Consider the following 14,421-nt stretch of genomic DNA (forward strand, 5'->3'; position numbering starts at 1 on the left):
AAAAGTTTATTTCTCATTCATGCAACATCCAATTCGGTGCTCCTTGGTCATCTTTCCTCCAAGCAGTGACTCCAGGATCCAGGTCCCTTTCAGTCAGCGGCTTGACTGGTCTCCTCCAGGTCCTGTATATCCAGTCAGCTGACAAGCAGGGAGAATGGAGGATGGCAAGACGACTGCTAGGGGCAGGCCTGGAAGCGATGTGCATTGCTTTAACCTACATTCCCCCAGCCAGAGCTAGTCTCATGACCACGCTCAGATACAAAGCACCAAGAAACATGCCAGTTTTGCAGCAAGAAGAGGAAGCATGCTTGGTGGCTACCGTGAATGAAAGACAAAATGGCCAGCCTCTCCTGGATGATTCCCTGGTGGTTCTTCTCTGAGGACTGTCCCATCCTCAGGCCACCCTTCACTTACCCTCCATTTGCTATCCTCTCAGATCACACCGGGCAGCAAGGCTGCGCAGTCCCAGCTCAGCCAGGGTGACCTTGTGGTGGCCATTGACGGCGTCAACACAGACACCATGACCCACCTGGAGGCCCAGAACAAGATCAAGTCTGCCAGCTACAACCTGAGTCTCACCCTGCAGAAGTAGGTGGGCGCTTTCCAGAGGCGGGGGCAGAGGCTGGGCGTGGGCTCCAGGCTTCCCGGGGAGAGGAGCTGTCCAGCATGGGCCAAAGCTTGTGCTACCAGACTGCACTGCGAAGTGAGGACAGTCCCTGAGCCAGAGTGAGGACAGGCCCAAGGCATCAAGCACCTCCAGGTCTGTGCCTCACTTTGCAGAGGAGCTCAGACAGAGTAGGGCACGGTGCTGCCAGGGTGTGGGCAGCTGGGCCTGGAGGCCAGGGTCTTCCTGTTTTTTCTGTGCACAGGCAGCCTCCCTGGGACCTAGCAGAGGCCCATGGCTGCTAAGTACCCAAGAGACGTGACTTCTCCCTGCTGGTCAGGCCCAGGGGATGCCCCGTTTCCCTAGGTTTCAGATGTTCTCCCCTCGCCAACCCTGCCCAGGTGGGTGTCTGGGCCCCGAGAACAACTGTCTTCACCTGCTCCTATTTCTGGCTTTTCCAGGTCGAAGCGTCCCATTCCCATCTCCACGGCAGCACCCCCGATCCAGTCCCCTCTGCCAGTGATCCCCCACCAGAAGGTAGGTGCTGGCTGTGGGTGGCAGGCTCCACTTTCAGCCATGGTTCCTGGAGTGCAGCCCTGGCCTGCCTACCTGAACTTCTGCTGGTCCCACTCAAGCAGAGTGGTGGAGTCAGCAATGCCAGGGGCAGAGCTGGGGCAGGCCCCTGGAGAGATGCGTTCGAGCTTGGACGAAATGCTGATTTCGTGACATGTAGGGGCCTCCACCTGGGTGCTTAGCCAATATCTGGGCCTCACGGTTGGGCTGATGGGAAATCGACTTAGTCCATAGTGTTTTCAGGGAAGAGACAAGTCAAGTCGGGACAAGTGTCCAGAAGGCTCTGATCCTCATGCTCCTGAGGGCACTAGCAGGGGGCTGACTCTGGCACGAACGCCAAGGCCCAGTTTGAATCAGTCACTCCGGTGGGGGGGGGAAGCTCTCAGCCGTGGGTGGTCTACCGCCCCTCAGGGTTTCTCCTTAGCCACAGGCACTCTCCCTCCAGTCTTCCTTTCTCCTCCCAGTTGCCTGCCCCTTGGCTTCCTTCATAGCTCAGCTGGTAAAGAATCTGCCTGCAGTGCAGGAGACCCCAGTTTGATTCCTGGATCAGGAAGATCCCCAGAAGGGACAGGTTACCCACTCCAGGATTCTTGGGCTTTCCTTGTGGCTCAGCCGGTAAAGAATCCGCCTGCCACGCGGGAGATCTGGGTTTGATCCCTGGATTGGAAAGATCCCCTGGAGAAGGGAAAGGCTACCCACTCTAGTACTCTGGCCTGGAGAATTCTACGGACTGTGAAGTCCATGGAGTCGCAAAGAGGCAGAGACAGCGGAACCACTTTCACTGTGAGCTACTTTTGCACTCGGGGTGCCTGGCAGGCTGCAGTCCACAGGGTCGCAAAGAGCTGGACATGGCTGAGCGGCTAAGCGTGCACTGCACTCAAGGGCTTCCCGGTGGTGCCAGAGGCGAAGAGCCTGCCTGCCTTGTCTCCCGCAGGAGACAAGAGATGTGGGTTTGATCCCTGGGTTGGGAAGATCCCCTGGAGAAGGAGTTGGCAGCCCACTCCAGTATTCTTGCCTGGAGAATCCCACGGACAGAGGAGCCTGGTGGGCTACATTCCATGGGGTCACAGAGTCGGACATGACTGAAGCTGCTTGGCACACACACACGTATTGCACTCAGGAATGCTGGTGAGGCCCAGAGGCAGGCACAGCAGCAGGCACCCATCACCCGCCCGCCCCAGGCCCCTTCCTGGCTCCCTCTAAGCAGCTCAGTCCTGAGGGACTGAGAGCACAGGAGGCCCAGCCCACCAGGGCTACGGGACCACACACTCCCACCACTCTCCACCCACCCCCCTGAATGACCTCATGCTGATCCTGTCAGTCCACCAGGGCAGAGTGGGTGATAGGCGGGGTGGGGAGAAGAGGAAAAAGAAGAGGATAACGGGGGTCTAGGGTGGGAGACAGATTGAGGAAGTGGGCAGAGCGCTTCTCGGGAGAAGCTGCAGAGGCAGACAGAGGGAACCAGATGTCAGCCCCGCTCCTCCCGCAGTTTCCCCCTGCACGTCTGCCCTGCGTGTTCACCCCCAGCCCAGGAGGCTTGTCCCACTGGCCACCTGCAGCATTGCAGCAGAGCAGGAGGCAGGGCTGTGCTCACCAGTGTCCTCCTACAGGGGAAGGGGAACAGAGGTAGGATAGAGGGGTCTCCCCCCAGTTCCCTGAGACCACACCCCCCTTACTTCAAGTCCCACAGGCAGGCTGGCTTGGCCTAGCTTTCTGTGTGGGCTTTGCATTTAGTCTAGTTTGACGATAGCATCAGGGCCAGGAGCCAGATGCCTCACCCCGGTTTTTTCTTGAGAAAACTCTTCTTTTCCAGGTGTCCGGGCCGTCTCCCCACCCCGAACTCAGTGCAGGGCTGCAGGCTCAGGTGGTGGGCTGGGCGCTGGCACTAACCCCTCTATTTCAGGTCCACGCGGAAGTGCTGGGGCGGCCGTGGCCTCTAACTGCTCTTTTCTCTCTCCCCTGCATGGCGCTGCCCTGGGCCAGGACCCTGCTCTGGACACGAACAGCAGCCTGGCAGCACCCAGCCCCCACCCCGAGGCGAGGGCCGGCCCGGGCACCCCAGGCACCCTGGAGCTCGGGCAGACCTTTAGCTCTTCCTTCTCTCAGACCTCCGTCTTCTCCTCACACACGGAGGCCTCTGACCCTGGCCCGCCCCGGGGCAGCCCCGGGGCCAAGATCAGCCTGGAGGGGGCCCTGGACTCACTCAGCCCGAAAGCCCCGCTGGGCTCAAGCCAGCCAAGGCAGTATAACAACCCCATTGGCCTCTACTCGGCAGAGACCCTGAGGGAGATGGCTCAGATGTATCAGATGAGCCGCCGAGGGAAGGCCTCAGGTGCTGGACTCCTAGGAGGGTAGGTAACGGGCGCACAGCTCTCCGCTGGTGGTCAGGGGCCACCTGGGTCCTCAGTGCTCATAGAGGCCTGATCAGGTTGGAGTGGGGGACTGGTCCCATGGCGGCCAGCTCCAAGCCCCAGGGGCAGCACCTGAAAGTAATCAGCCTATCGACACTTGCCCTCATTACTTGACACAAGCCAGCGTGTGTGTCAGATTTTGCAGAGAGGGAAACTGAGGCTCAGAGAAGGTTACGGTCCAGCTGTCCAACTACTAAGCAGCTGAGCTAGGCCTGAATGCAACAGCCTCGGACTCCCCAAACTTCGACATCAGGTCACCCACCACGACAGGACAGATCCTGTCCTAATACCTCCAAGAACTCTGCGGCCAGGGGGTGCACTGATCCCACCCTTCTGGGAGCCCTGGGGGTTGGGAGGGCACGTTTTCTAGGTCTGGTAGTGGTCTGGGAAGGCTGCCTGGAGGAGGAGCACCTGAGCTGGGTACAGAGAGATTGGGCAGTGGGGTGAGGGGAGTGGTTGGCAGGAACAACTCTGACTAGGGTGGGGAAGCAAGGGAGCAGGACTCTGAGGAGAAATGAGCCATGCAGGAGAGCAGCATGCCGCCCCCTGGCCCCCAAGGTCTAGCTGATGGGACTCTTGGAGCACAGGAATTAAAAACCCTAGAGCTGAGTGGGCACTGTGGAGAGGTTGAGGGAAGGGAGCTGCCAAGCAGAGCATGCATTAGCTGCCAAGCCCGGCACATTAGTTATCTCATAATTTCTCCCATGACCCCATGCAATTGGTGTCATCATCCCTGGGCTGGAGGCAGAGCAGGCCGAGTCGAGGCATACGGCCCAGTGGTTAGGGGTTCAGGGCTCGTTCATGGGACTGTTCATACACCTAGACTATGGGGAGGACTGAAGGAGACAATACGTGTGTGGTGCACGCTCTCTACATGCTACCTGGCATCACTGCCTGGAGTCACGCAGCAGGTGACTGATGAGTCAGCATGGCAATCTGGGTCAGTTTGATCCAAGCCCACACCCTTCCTGTGACCTTGCTGTAGACGGTACCTGTACTCCACCCGCTTGCTCCTTCCCTGGGGATCTCCAGCTTCCCCAGAGCCCCGAGCTCTTTCTGGGCTTCCGAGTGAAGCTGGGCGATCAATAGTCTGAGCACTTGGATCCTGGCTTCCCTGGACCAAGGTGGCAAAGCCTTCGAACCCCAGGCCTTTTCTAGTAAGGGGCTTCTGCTAGGAAGCTGAGGGAAAGACGAGTAGAAGTGGTGCCCTTCTCCTGCCTTGAGAAGGCTGGTAGGTCTTCCTGGCCCTCTTTGGGACTAGCCCCCAGCAGGGAGGTCAGGCTCCAGTGGATCTAAGCCTCCACTGCCCACCTGCAGTGATGGTAAGGTCTCCACTCACTGAACCATCCATGGAGGTTGGGGGCTGATTAACAGTCCACATGCTTTGTCTAACAGCTCTCTCAGCGACTTCCGAGGAGGGCATCATTCCCTCATTTGATAATGGGAAGTAGAAGCCCAGAGAGGGCAAGTCATCTGCCCAAGGTCACACGGCTATTGAGTGGCGGACAGGACGGGCACTCAGGTCGGCCTGACTTCTCCCCACGTGGAGACAGAACCTGCCTGCCTGCCCCACTCCTGCTTCTCATGACCCCCAAGGTGCCCTCACATTGGTGCAAAGGCTTCTCAGAACCTGACAACCATCAAATTATCGCTTGACACTCAGAGCAGGAGGGCACAAGAGTTTCTTCGAAGAAAAAATGGGCTAGCGAGGGAGTGTGGTGCATGCCTCAGTTAAAGCAAAAGCTGATGCTATGGCCCCAGCAGGACGGTTGGAGCCTCTGACCAGGGGTAGCCAAGGGCCGAGGCCAACACTCGTTGCTGTGTCTAACTGCTCACGGGAGACAGGGTTGGCAAATGCTAAGCCCTATGTCTTTTCACTGCATTCTTAACCCATGCTGAGGGTTTTACATTCAGGATTCTGTTCATTCTGCGGTGGGCACCACCCTCTCAGTCTTATGAATAAGGAGACGGAGGCTAAGAAAGGTAAGTTCCTTGTTCAGAGTCACAGCACCGGGAAGAGGAAAGGTCAGGATCTGAATCCTATCCTGTCTGGCTCCACAAGGAAGCTCCTTCTCTTACTCTCTGGGCAACTTGCAAGGTGATTCCTTGGCAACTTGTATCCCCTTAGGAGGAATGGAGAGGAAGAGAGTGGGTGCAAGGACAGCGGGGCCTGCAGCCCCTCCGCCTCCTCATCTCTGGGGCTGGAAATGAAGAACAGTGTCCCTCAGGCCAGTAGATGCAAGGGCCCCCTTCCCCAGGGCGGCCTTATAGCTTTGGCTCATTCTCCCAAGACCTGGGTACTCCTCTCTGAGCTATGTCTGCTGCGGGGATCCCAGCCTTCAGGTTCTCAGGCGAAAGTTAAGCAGGGGGGCTAAATAAGGAACTGGCTACATGGGCCAGGAAGGGCAGAAGCCTCCCCTGAGGCCAACACTGCCCTCTACAGGGGACACTGGGCTGGTCAGGGCAAGAGCTGACCCTGCAGCTGTCAGCACTGGCCAAAAATGGAGAAGGAACGGGAGATCTGTGCTGGCCCTTTCCTAATATAGCTCCACCGGCAGCTATTTTGAGCCTGGGAGATCTCAGAGGGAATTTTATCAGAGACAGGGTTGAGCCTGGGACTGGGGGATCTCCCTGACTTTGGTCTGGATCCCCAGGATCCTGGCCAAGAGAGGACCAGGCCAGGCCAGGCCAGGCCAACGGAAGCCCAGGCTCTCCCAGCCAGAGTCCAGAGTGGTGGCAGAGTGTGGGGGCAGGGACACCACTTTCTGCATTCTTCTCCCCTCAGCGTCTCTCACTGCAAGGAATTTGCATCTAAAGAAACAGAAGGCAGGCAAAGCCTCCTTCAAGGAGAGAAGCTCCAGGAGGCTGGCCCTTAGATAAGAGTGAGGGTGGGGTCCTGCTTGTAGTGTCCAAGCTGGGCTGTCTTGGATGGGGGCCTTCCTGCAAAACGCCAGGGCCCAGGCTACCCCGCTCCTCCATCCTGCACCATTGCCCATCCACAGGCTTTCATGGGTGGTTACTGGAAACCGCACAGATCCCTTACTACTGTGGCCAGGAGGTGGGTCCAGAGCTGCCTGCCCCTCCTCTGGGAAGGAGAACATGTTCCCAGGGCTGCGAGAAACCCCACTGTACACACCCCAGCACCACGGCAGCTCTTGTTCAGGGGGCAGCACTCCCAGAGCCACCCCTCATTCAACAAGGACCAGTCTAGAGCGGCTGTGCGGGGCTGGCCAGGAGCCACCTGGGACCCTGGCCATTCCTGTAGCAGCCAGAGCTGGTCCTGTCTCCATCTTTGGCTTCCTCCCCAGGGTCTAGAGCCAGGTTGTGTGTGGGAGATTCATGCACATGGTAAATGAGCACCCGTGAAGATGGACCAAAGAAACCCTTCTCCTAGGCATAGCTTTAGGCACTGTGGACCTACGCTGCAGTTGGCATCTCTGACCCAAACTGAAAGGCTATGATCCAGACTCTGAGCTTTGCCCACTCCTCTCTCTGCGCTCTCTTCACCTAGTGCCTGTCTGAGCTGACTCCGCCTCCACAATGGCCAGTTTGAGGCCCATCCCTACGTCCTTATGCTCAAACCCTCTGGCAGGAGCCTCACTCTGATAGTCCTGTCTTCTTTGCTCTTTCTCTCCTCCCCAGGTGGTAGCCAACTCTCCAGCCAAGTTAGTATCAAAGGAAAGCACGTGTGTGCGCTTGCCTGCATATCCCAGCATGTGCCCGCGTGTCTGGGGGGTCTCAACAGCGTGTGCCTGTGTCAGCATGTGTACATGTATGTGCATGCGTGAGTGAGGGTGCATTCGTGTCCCTGAGCGAGGCCGCATGTGTGCGAAGCTGCGAGGATGAAGTGGAGGCGTTGGGGAGGGGTGCTGCGGCTCCGCCGGATGCCTGGGGCCATTGTGTTCCCAATTAGTCGCTGCAGCTGCTTAAGAAGGCAGGTTGGCTCTGGTGGGCTGCTGGGTGGAGTGTGTGCTGATGCTGGTTCCAGGTGAGCCTGAAGACATTTCCAGCCTGGCCGGATCCCTCAGAAGGGCTGTGCTTGACCTTGTCCTTGTCTGCGGAGCGCGCTTAACGTTTTGAAGGGAAAAGTCTTGATGGGTAGAACCTGGTGGGCTGCCCAGCAAGTTGGCCCTGGGGGCCCTGAGCACCCAAGCCCTGCTCCGAGGAAGAAGCACACACCCCGAAGAGTCTGAAGGAGCAGAGCCCAGGGGACCCAGGACGAGCCCCTTCGTGGAGGATCCAAGCTCAGAATCCCCCTGGGTGCCCAGTGGGGCTGGTTTTTGCCTTTGGGGTGTTCCGGACTCTGCTTCAGCTGCTGCTGCCTTTGACTCGTGACCCAGCTCTTGTCCCCTAATCCCAATCCCCACCCGCTACCCTCTGCAGTCTGTTTCCCTGGGGGTATGGTGAGAGATCTTTCCATGCCCCCCAGCTCAGCCTTAGTGGGGGCCTCCAGTGATCTGGGAAAGTGCAGACGGGCAAGAAACACCTTCTGCAAAGGGCTCTGGGGAGGGTGAGGATCTTCCTGACCAGACCCAGCCAGTGCGAGTGGATCTGAGGAACTTGCCTAGGCAGGCTTAGGGAGATCTCTCTCCACATCCTCCACCACCAGCCTTCACCTTCACCGGGGTAACCCCACCTGTCGCCCTTCTCTCCCTGCACCTCTCTCCCTCGCTCCCCTCCCCTATACTCCCCCAGCGCCGACTACCAGGAACGCTTCAACCCCAGCGCCCTGAAGGACTCGGCCCTGTCGACCCACAAGCCCATCGAGGTGAAGGGGCTGGGCGGCAAGGCCACCATCATCCACGCGCAGTACAACACGCCCATCAGCATGTATTCCCAGGACGCCATCATGGACGCCATCGCCGGGCAGGCGCAGGCCCAGGGCAGTGACTTCAGCGGGTAAGCGCCTCCCCTCCTCCTCGGGCGCTCGCCGACTCCGCCGCTCCAGCACCGCGGAGGGCACCCGGCCGCTGGGCGCCATCGGGACCAGTCTTCCTCTGCCGCCTTGAGCTTCCCAGGGCACAGCCCTTGGAAGAGAGCCAGCCTTGACCGGGCCTTTCAGACAGAACGCGGTGTTCTCTCTTCAGAGTCAGTTTCACGGTCAACTTTAGGAGAAGGGTAGAGAAACGCAGCAGGCGGTGGTTCCTCCAAGCGCTTCACACAGCCTCTGCGCTTTCCCAGGCTCCCGGAGGGGGCTGGCTTAGGAGACTTCTGGAATCTTGTTAACCGGGGGTCACATTCTGGATACCCCTGGTTCGCACAGCTAAGCCGTTCTTTGAGGGGAAGTCGCCGCTTTCTTCTCAAATACATGACTGGGTTTCTTGTTTGGGAAGGGGCCTCCAGACCAGTCACCCACTGTGTTGCTGGCAGTCAGCCCTGCCACAGAGCCTGGGGAGCACCCAGCACCTGCCTCCTCCTGTTTGCCCCAGGGAAGCCCAGGCTCAGGTTGGTGGGACTTAGGACATCCTTGGTTCCTGAATTTGCTTGTTAGCAGTGGTTGAGGAACTTGAAGGGCTGAGTAGGGAAAGAGTTGGCTAAAAATCATTTGTGGATGAAACTGGTAATAGTGCAAAGTTTAGTGGGGACCTCACTCCGTCTTCCTGAATCTGTCTCTTTTATCTCAGTCTCTTTCTTTGCATTTCTTTCTGTGTTTGCCTCTCTCTGTCTCTCTTTTTCTCTCTCTGTTATTTCCTTCTTCCTTACACATACACATGCAGAACCCATACTGTATCCTACTTGGGAACACCATTAGTGTTGACTTTCAAAACTGATTATCTCTTTGGGTAACATGTTATCCCTGAGTCAAGATCTGCAGCAGCTCAAGGCAAGAAATCTTAAAATGATTGCACTTTTTTTTCCAAAGCTAGGAAAACCAGATGTTGTGAGAGGGATAGAGGCGTTATGAAGTCCCGGATAACTCCAGTAGTGTTTGGCCTGTGCAGAGCCCAGTCCTCGTGGCCATGACGTGTGTGCAGGTTTAAGGTGCAGCCTCCAGAAGCCAATGGATGGAAAATGGTGCGGTCTTCCTGGCTCTCCTGATGTGAGGGAGCCTGGCTCTCTCAGGCACGCAGTACTTCCTTTGGGCCACCAGGGGGCGGAGGTTGCTTTCCCTGGAGCTGCTGCTGCTGCTGCTGCTGCTAAGTCGCTTCAGTCGTGTCCGACTCTGTGCGACTCCGTAGACGGCAGCCCACCAGGCTCCTCCGTCCATGGGATTTTCCAGGCACGAGTACTGGAGTGGGTTGCCATTGCCTTCCCTGGAGCAGTGAGTCTCAAACCCCACGGGCTCAGGGCTTTAGTTCTTTGTGGAACTCTCTGGGTAGTGCTGACTTATCTAACCCCATCTTTCAAAGCAGAAAATATGATCATGGAAGTTTAAAAATGCAACCATTAGCTCATGGGTGCCCCGGAAAACAAGTCTGACTGATTAAGCCAAAGAGTGAACAGGGATTTCCTGTTAATATTTGCTTGCCGTGTGCGTCCTCAGTGTGATCTTAATATGGTGATATTCGCCAAAGGGAAGCACAGTGGAAGATGAGCAAAGAACTGCTGCTCACTGATTTTATGTTTTCTGCACCTTGGGAAAAGACTGCTCTCATTTGGTTTTACCTCTAGGATGGCCGTGATGTAATTTTTTTTAACGTGATGCACCATTGATCTAATCTAGGCTTCTCCTTCCTACCACCTTCCCTCCCATCCTTTTCCTTTCCCTTGCGAACCTGGGAAGCGACACACTCCCTTTTCCTTCTAACTCAGCCCTGCTGGGTTGATGCTGCCGTGGTGCCCCTGTCTGCCATAAGGTGTTCCATTTCTGCTGTTAATTTCCATGATTCCTTCCTCACTGACAGTTTTCTTTTTGTCTCTCTCTCTTCCTCCTCTATCCACCCGCTCCCATAACTCATTTCTGACCCTAACCCTGCTCCCTTGTGTATGCGCCGCCCCCCGCCCTCCCATGATGGACACGCACTCACTGCTGGGCTTTCCTCTGCTTGGCAGGGCATCACCACTGGCGTAAGTAGACCCCACAGTATTTGTTCCGTCGTCCGTCTGTCTGGTTGCGGGATGGTGTATGGGTTTGGTGGGATGTGCCTGAGGACCGTGGCTCTGTCCACATTCTTCCTCACACCCACCTCACAGGTAAATGACATGCCCTGCGGCCTGTACAGGCAAGTACTTGTCTTTGGGGGTTTTCCCCAAGTAACATCACTACAGACACAGAAATCAGAGCAATGACACCTCCTTGGCTGGGGCTCATGTTCTTCTTGCTGTGCTTTGTGGGGGCTCCCCCCAGGCTTTCTGGTCTGCACTGGGACGGTATAGACCGGAACGTCAGAATCCACATTGGGCCATTACTCAGGGAGAGGGTGATGAGGGGGCCTCTTGGAGGCCACTCCCCAGAATCCTCATGAAAGATGGATCTGAAGGAGCCAGCCCCTGCCAGGACCACCCATAGGAGGTGAAACCTGAGTCAGACTTGGGGGCAGTGTACAGTGGAGTGAATGCCCACAGGTGACCTTGATGTAGTGACTGTGGAGGGTTTTGGGTGCTAAGAAATTCATGCTGGGAGTGGCTCCAGAGAGTGGCCTCCGACCCGGGGTCCTAGAACTGCAGGGCCTGTTCTGTCCCCTCTCTGCATATATCATGTCTGGGCCCCAGCCTCTCAAAAGGCACAGCATTTCCTTCGTCTGGTTCCCAGTGTCTGTTGCGGCAGCGCCACGAGTCTTGGAAGGGAAGCCGACAGCGGGCCTCCTAAGGGACTCACTTCTGGGGCTCTCATGCTTGAGCCCTTGGAGCTATGGAAGGAACAGGGAAATATGTTCCCTCAAGGGAACATTCCAGGGAAATAGCAGCAAAAGCCTTCCAGCTGATTCCGGTCCCCTTGAGACTCCTCCCTGTGCTAGAGATGACCTCCCCAGTGAGATCCCAGCCTCTCCTCTGCTCCCAGTCTCCTCCCTGCCTGGGACCCCCTAGGGATCTGCTGGTTTCCCTATCTGATCCCAAACACAGACTGCCAGGACCTGTAGCTCTCTGGGCCAGGGCAAAGCCTTCAGGAAAGTAGGGTAGCTCCGCCCCTCCTTGGTCAGTTACCTTCTGTCATCTTTCTCCTCCTCTGCTCATGTAGCCCACTCTGAGCTGACACAGGGGACCAATCCCGGGAGACTAGGCCGTTTCTTCTGTCCAACTCCTTGCAGAGAGGGTAGATGACGGAAGCACTGGGGGAGTCGTCTTTGCAGCTAGCCAGCACTCGGGGGTTGGGGGCAAGGCAGCCATAGCAGCAGGCAGTGTGCGCCTAGACAGAGGGAGTGTCTGGGCTGGGCCATGTCTCCAGGTGGTGAGCACCTGGGGTGTGCAGATCTCCAGCGGGCAGAAGTGGCCTTCCTGAGCCTCTTGCTGCAGAGAGTCTGATGGAAAGAAGGCTGAGCTGGGGGCTGGGAAGCCTTGGTTTTAACTTCACGGGGGTCCCTACGTGACATAACCTGGAACTAGTCAGCGGGCCTCTCTGGACCTAGTTTCAGCATCAGTAAGAGGAGAGAGCTGGGCTACAGGTCCACAGGCTGGGGAAACAGGCTGTTGTTATTCTGAGCTTCTCCTGAACCCACCCTGACTCCTGAGAGAGTGGACTGGGCAGCCTGGCCCCCCGCCCTCTCTGGTTGGGTGAGTGGTCATCTGCAAAACTTTTAATGTATCTTGCCCTGCAGTCTGATCTGGGCTGATAGACCTTGTACTTAAGGGGCTCTAGAGTTCCTTCTGGTTCTGATCAAGGATTTGTTCATTCAACTAAGTTTTGAGCACCTACCATATGCCAGACCATAGAAGTCTCAGAGAAGGTCACCAGGTCCCCCTCAAAAGGCTGTGCTCCCCTGGGGCAAAGGACTGGTGACCCTCCCCACAGCTCCATTCCCAGCTCCCTTGGACAAGAAACCCCACTATCCCTGGGTGATGCTGGGCCTCTGGGGCCCAGTTGTCTTGTTTTTCCAACCACATCTTCGCTGAGCTTGCTTATTTCTGCTGAGCAGGAGCCCATAGTCCTCTTCCAGAGAAGTCACGACAGTGGTGGCTCCCAGTTTGGATCCCAAGCTTTGAGGAGGCCAGGGGACTGACCTTGAGGAAGCCTCTGAGTCCCCAGCTAGCCTGTCCTCACCAGCCCCAAACTCAGGAACTGCTTAGCGAGGTCAAAATTACTTCCAGAAGCCCTCTTCTGCCTCTGCTTTCCTTCAAGGAGATCCAGCTCCTGAGGGGGGCGGGTATCTTCAGACCTGTATCTGGAGATAGACTGGGGGGTGGGGGGGGGTGTTGACCGGAGGGTTTGAGCCTCCTGGCCCTCCATGAGTGGAATTCGCTGACTCACTGTGACCTCCCTGAGCACTGAGGATCCAGGCCAAGCCCTTGTTGCAGGCTCTCAGATGGCAGTGGGGAAAGGCAACGGTGGGCTCAGACAAGTAGGGGGGGCTGCCAACAGGCTTGGGGGGTGTTGTGGGGGGGGGTGCCAGGGGAATGTGACGTGGGGAAGGTGCAGGGGCCAGGAGCAGGCTCCAGCCCTGCCCTCGCCCACGGCCTCTCTCTGCATTGCAGGAGCCTTCCTATCAAAGACCTCACCGTGGACAGTGCCTCTCCTGTGTATCAGGCTGTGATTAAGAACCAGAACAAGCCGGAAGATGAGGCTGACGAGTGGGCTCGCCGCTCCTCCAACCTACAGTCTCGCTCCTTCCGCATCCTGGCCCAGATGACTGGAACAGAATACAGTAAGGGAGGGTGGTCGGGGGTGGGGCAGGAAGGGGTGACTTTGAAGGGCCACGAGGGTCCTGGGCCCTACGCCATTGTCCCACAGGAGCCAGGGAGTCAAGGCCCCTGTCCTGGAAGATGAGCTGGACTTGATAGATAGTGGCTTCTTGTGCCCTTTCTGGGCCCCTGGGGCAGGCACGTTGACATCAGCCTTCTGCTCGGCTCCCTGACTCCAGCAGTGCCTGGATTGGTTTAAGAGGGCCTAGCGGAACTTCCCTGGTGGTCCAGCGGCTGGGACTCCACTATGCCAATGCAGGGGACCCAGGTTTGATCCCTGGTCAGGACACTAGATCTCACGTGCTGTAACTAAGACCTGCCGCGGCCAAATACGTAAAAAAAATAAATATTTTTTAAAAAAGAGGACCTTACAGGCCACACCTCTGGCCACTCCCTCCCAGCTGCACCACTTCTTCGAAGGCCCCTCTTCTCCCGCTTGCCCTCTGCCCAGCAGGCAGCCTTTTCCTGCCAGAGGTCGCAGGTAGGAGGCGATAACTGTCCCGTCGTGGGTGGGTTCTCTGCCCACAAGCTCCAGTAGCTTTTTTTCCTGATGTTCCATGTGATTCCTCCTGACCTGCAACTTCCCACCCACAGTGCAAGACCCTGATGAAGAAGCTTTGCGAAGGTCAAGGTAAGTGCCTGGACTCAGGCTCTGTGGCCTTGCCCCTCCTAACCCCATCCCTTCCAGGGCAGCCCCCAGGTCACACAACTCACAGAAGGAACACCTCAAGTTAATGCATCTGAAAACTCCCAGCCCCTGAGGGGCTCCGGCAGATGCTGGCTTGGGGTGTGTGTGTCCCAGGTCAGTGAGGCGGGTGCCTGGAGCTGAGTCTCTGGCCCCCTGGCCCAGGCTGCACGAGCAAGGACGCTGGGCTCTCCCGGCTCTCTCCCTGGGCAAGGGGCAGGGCTGCTTTGGCCTTTGCTGGGCTGTTGAGAATGAGGGCATCTCTTTCTATGAGGCACCGGGCTGGCTGCCTGGCCTGCCCACTCATCTCAGGGCCTGTCCCCTGTGAGTCTGAAGGGTAGGCACTGGGAAGCTAGCTGGCACGCGGAGGG

The 14,421-nt window shown here is 57.4% G+C and overlaps 1 protein-coding gene across 9 annotated transcripts in view; it reads left to right on the plus strand.

The window, feature by feature from the left end:
* LDB3 (LIM domain binding 3) overlaps positions 1-14,421 on the plus strand; it is a 60,319-nt gene that overhangs the window by 10,046 nt on the left and 35,852 nt on the right. For 4 of the 9 annotated variants that reach the window (XM_027962158.2, XM_027962157.2, XM_027962161.2 and 1 more), the window contains exons 3-7: positions 437-588; positions 1,066-1,141; positions 3,161-3,528; positions 13,159-13,328; positions 13,960-13,996. In XM_027962158.2, the coding sequence (XP_027817959.1) occupies positions 437-588; positions 1,066-1,141; positions 3,161-3,528; positions 13,159-13,328; positions 13,960-13,996 (803 nt within the window). Of the gene's footprint in view, positions 1-436; positions 589-1,065; positions 1,142-3,160; positions 3,529-7,230; positions 7,254-8,283; positions 8,488-10,581; positions 10,597-13,158; positions 13,329-13,959; positions 13,997-14,421 lie in introns of all 9 variants that reach the window. The other 5 variants (XM_027962160.2, XM_027962164.2, XM_027962168.2 and 2 more) reach the window with 2 other exon arrangements.

This window comes from Ovis aries, chromosome 25 (assembly GCF_016772045.2).
Source record: "Ovis aries strain OAR_USU_Benz2616 breed Rambouillet chromosome 25, ARS-UI_Ramb_v3.0, whole genome shotgun sequence".
Classification (NCBI taxonomy): Eukaryota; Metazoa; Chordata; class Mammalia; order Artiodactyla; family Bovidae; genus Ovis; species Ovis aries.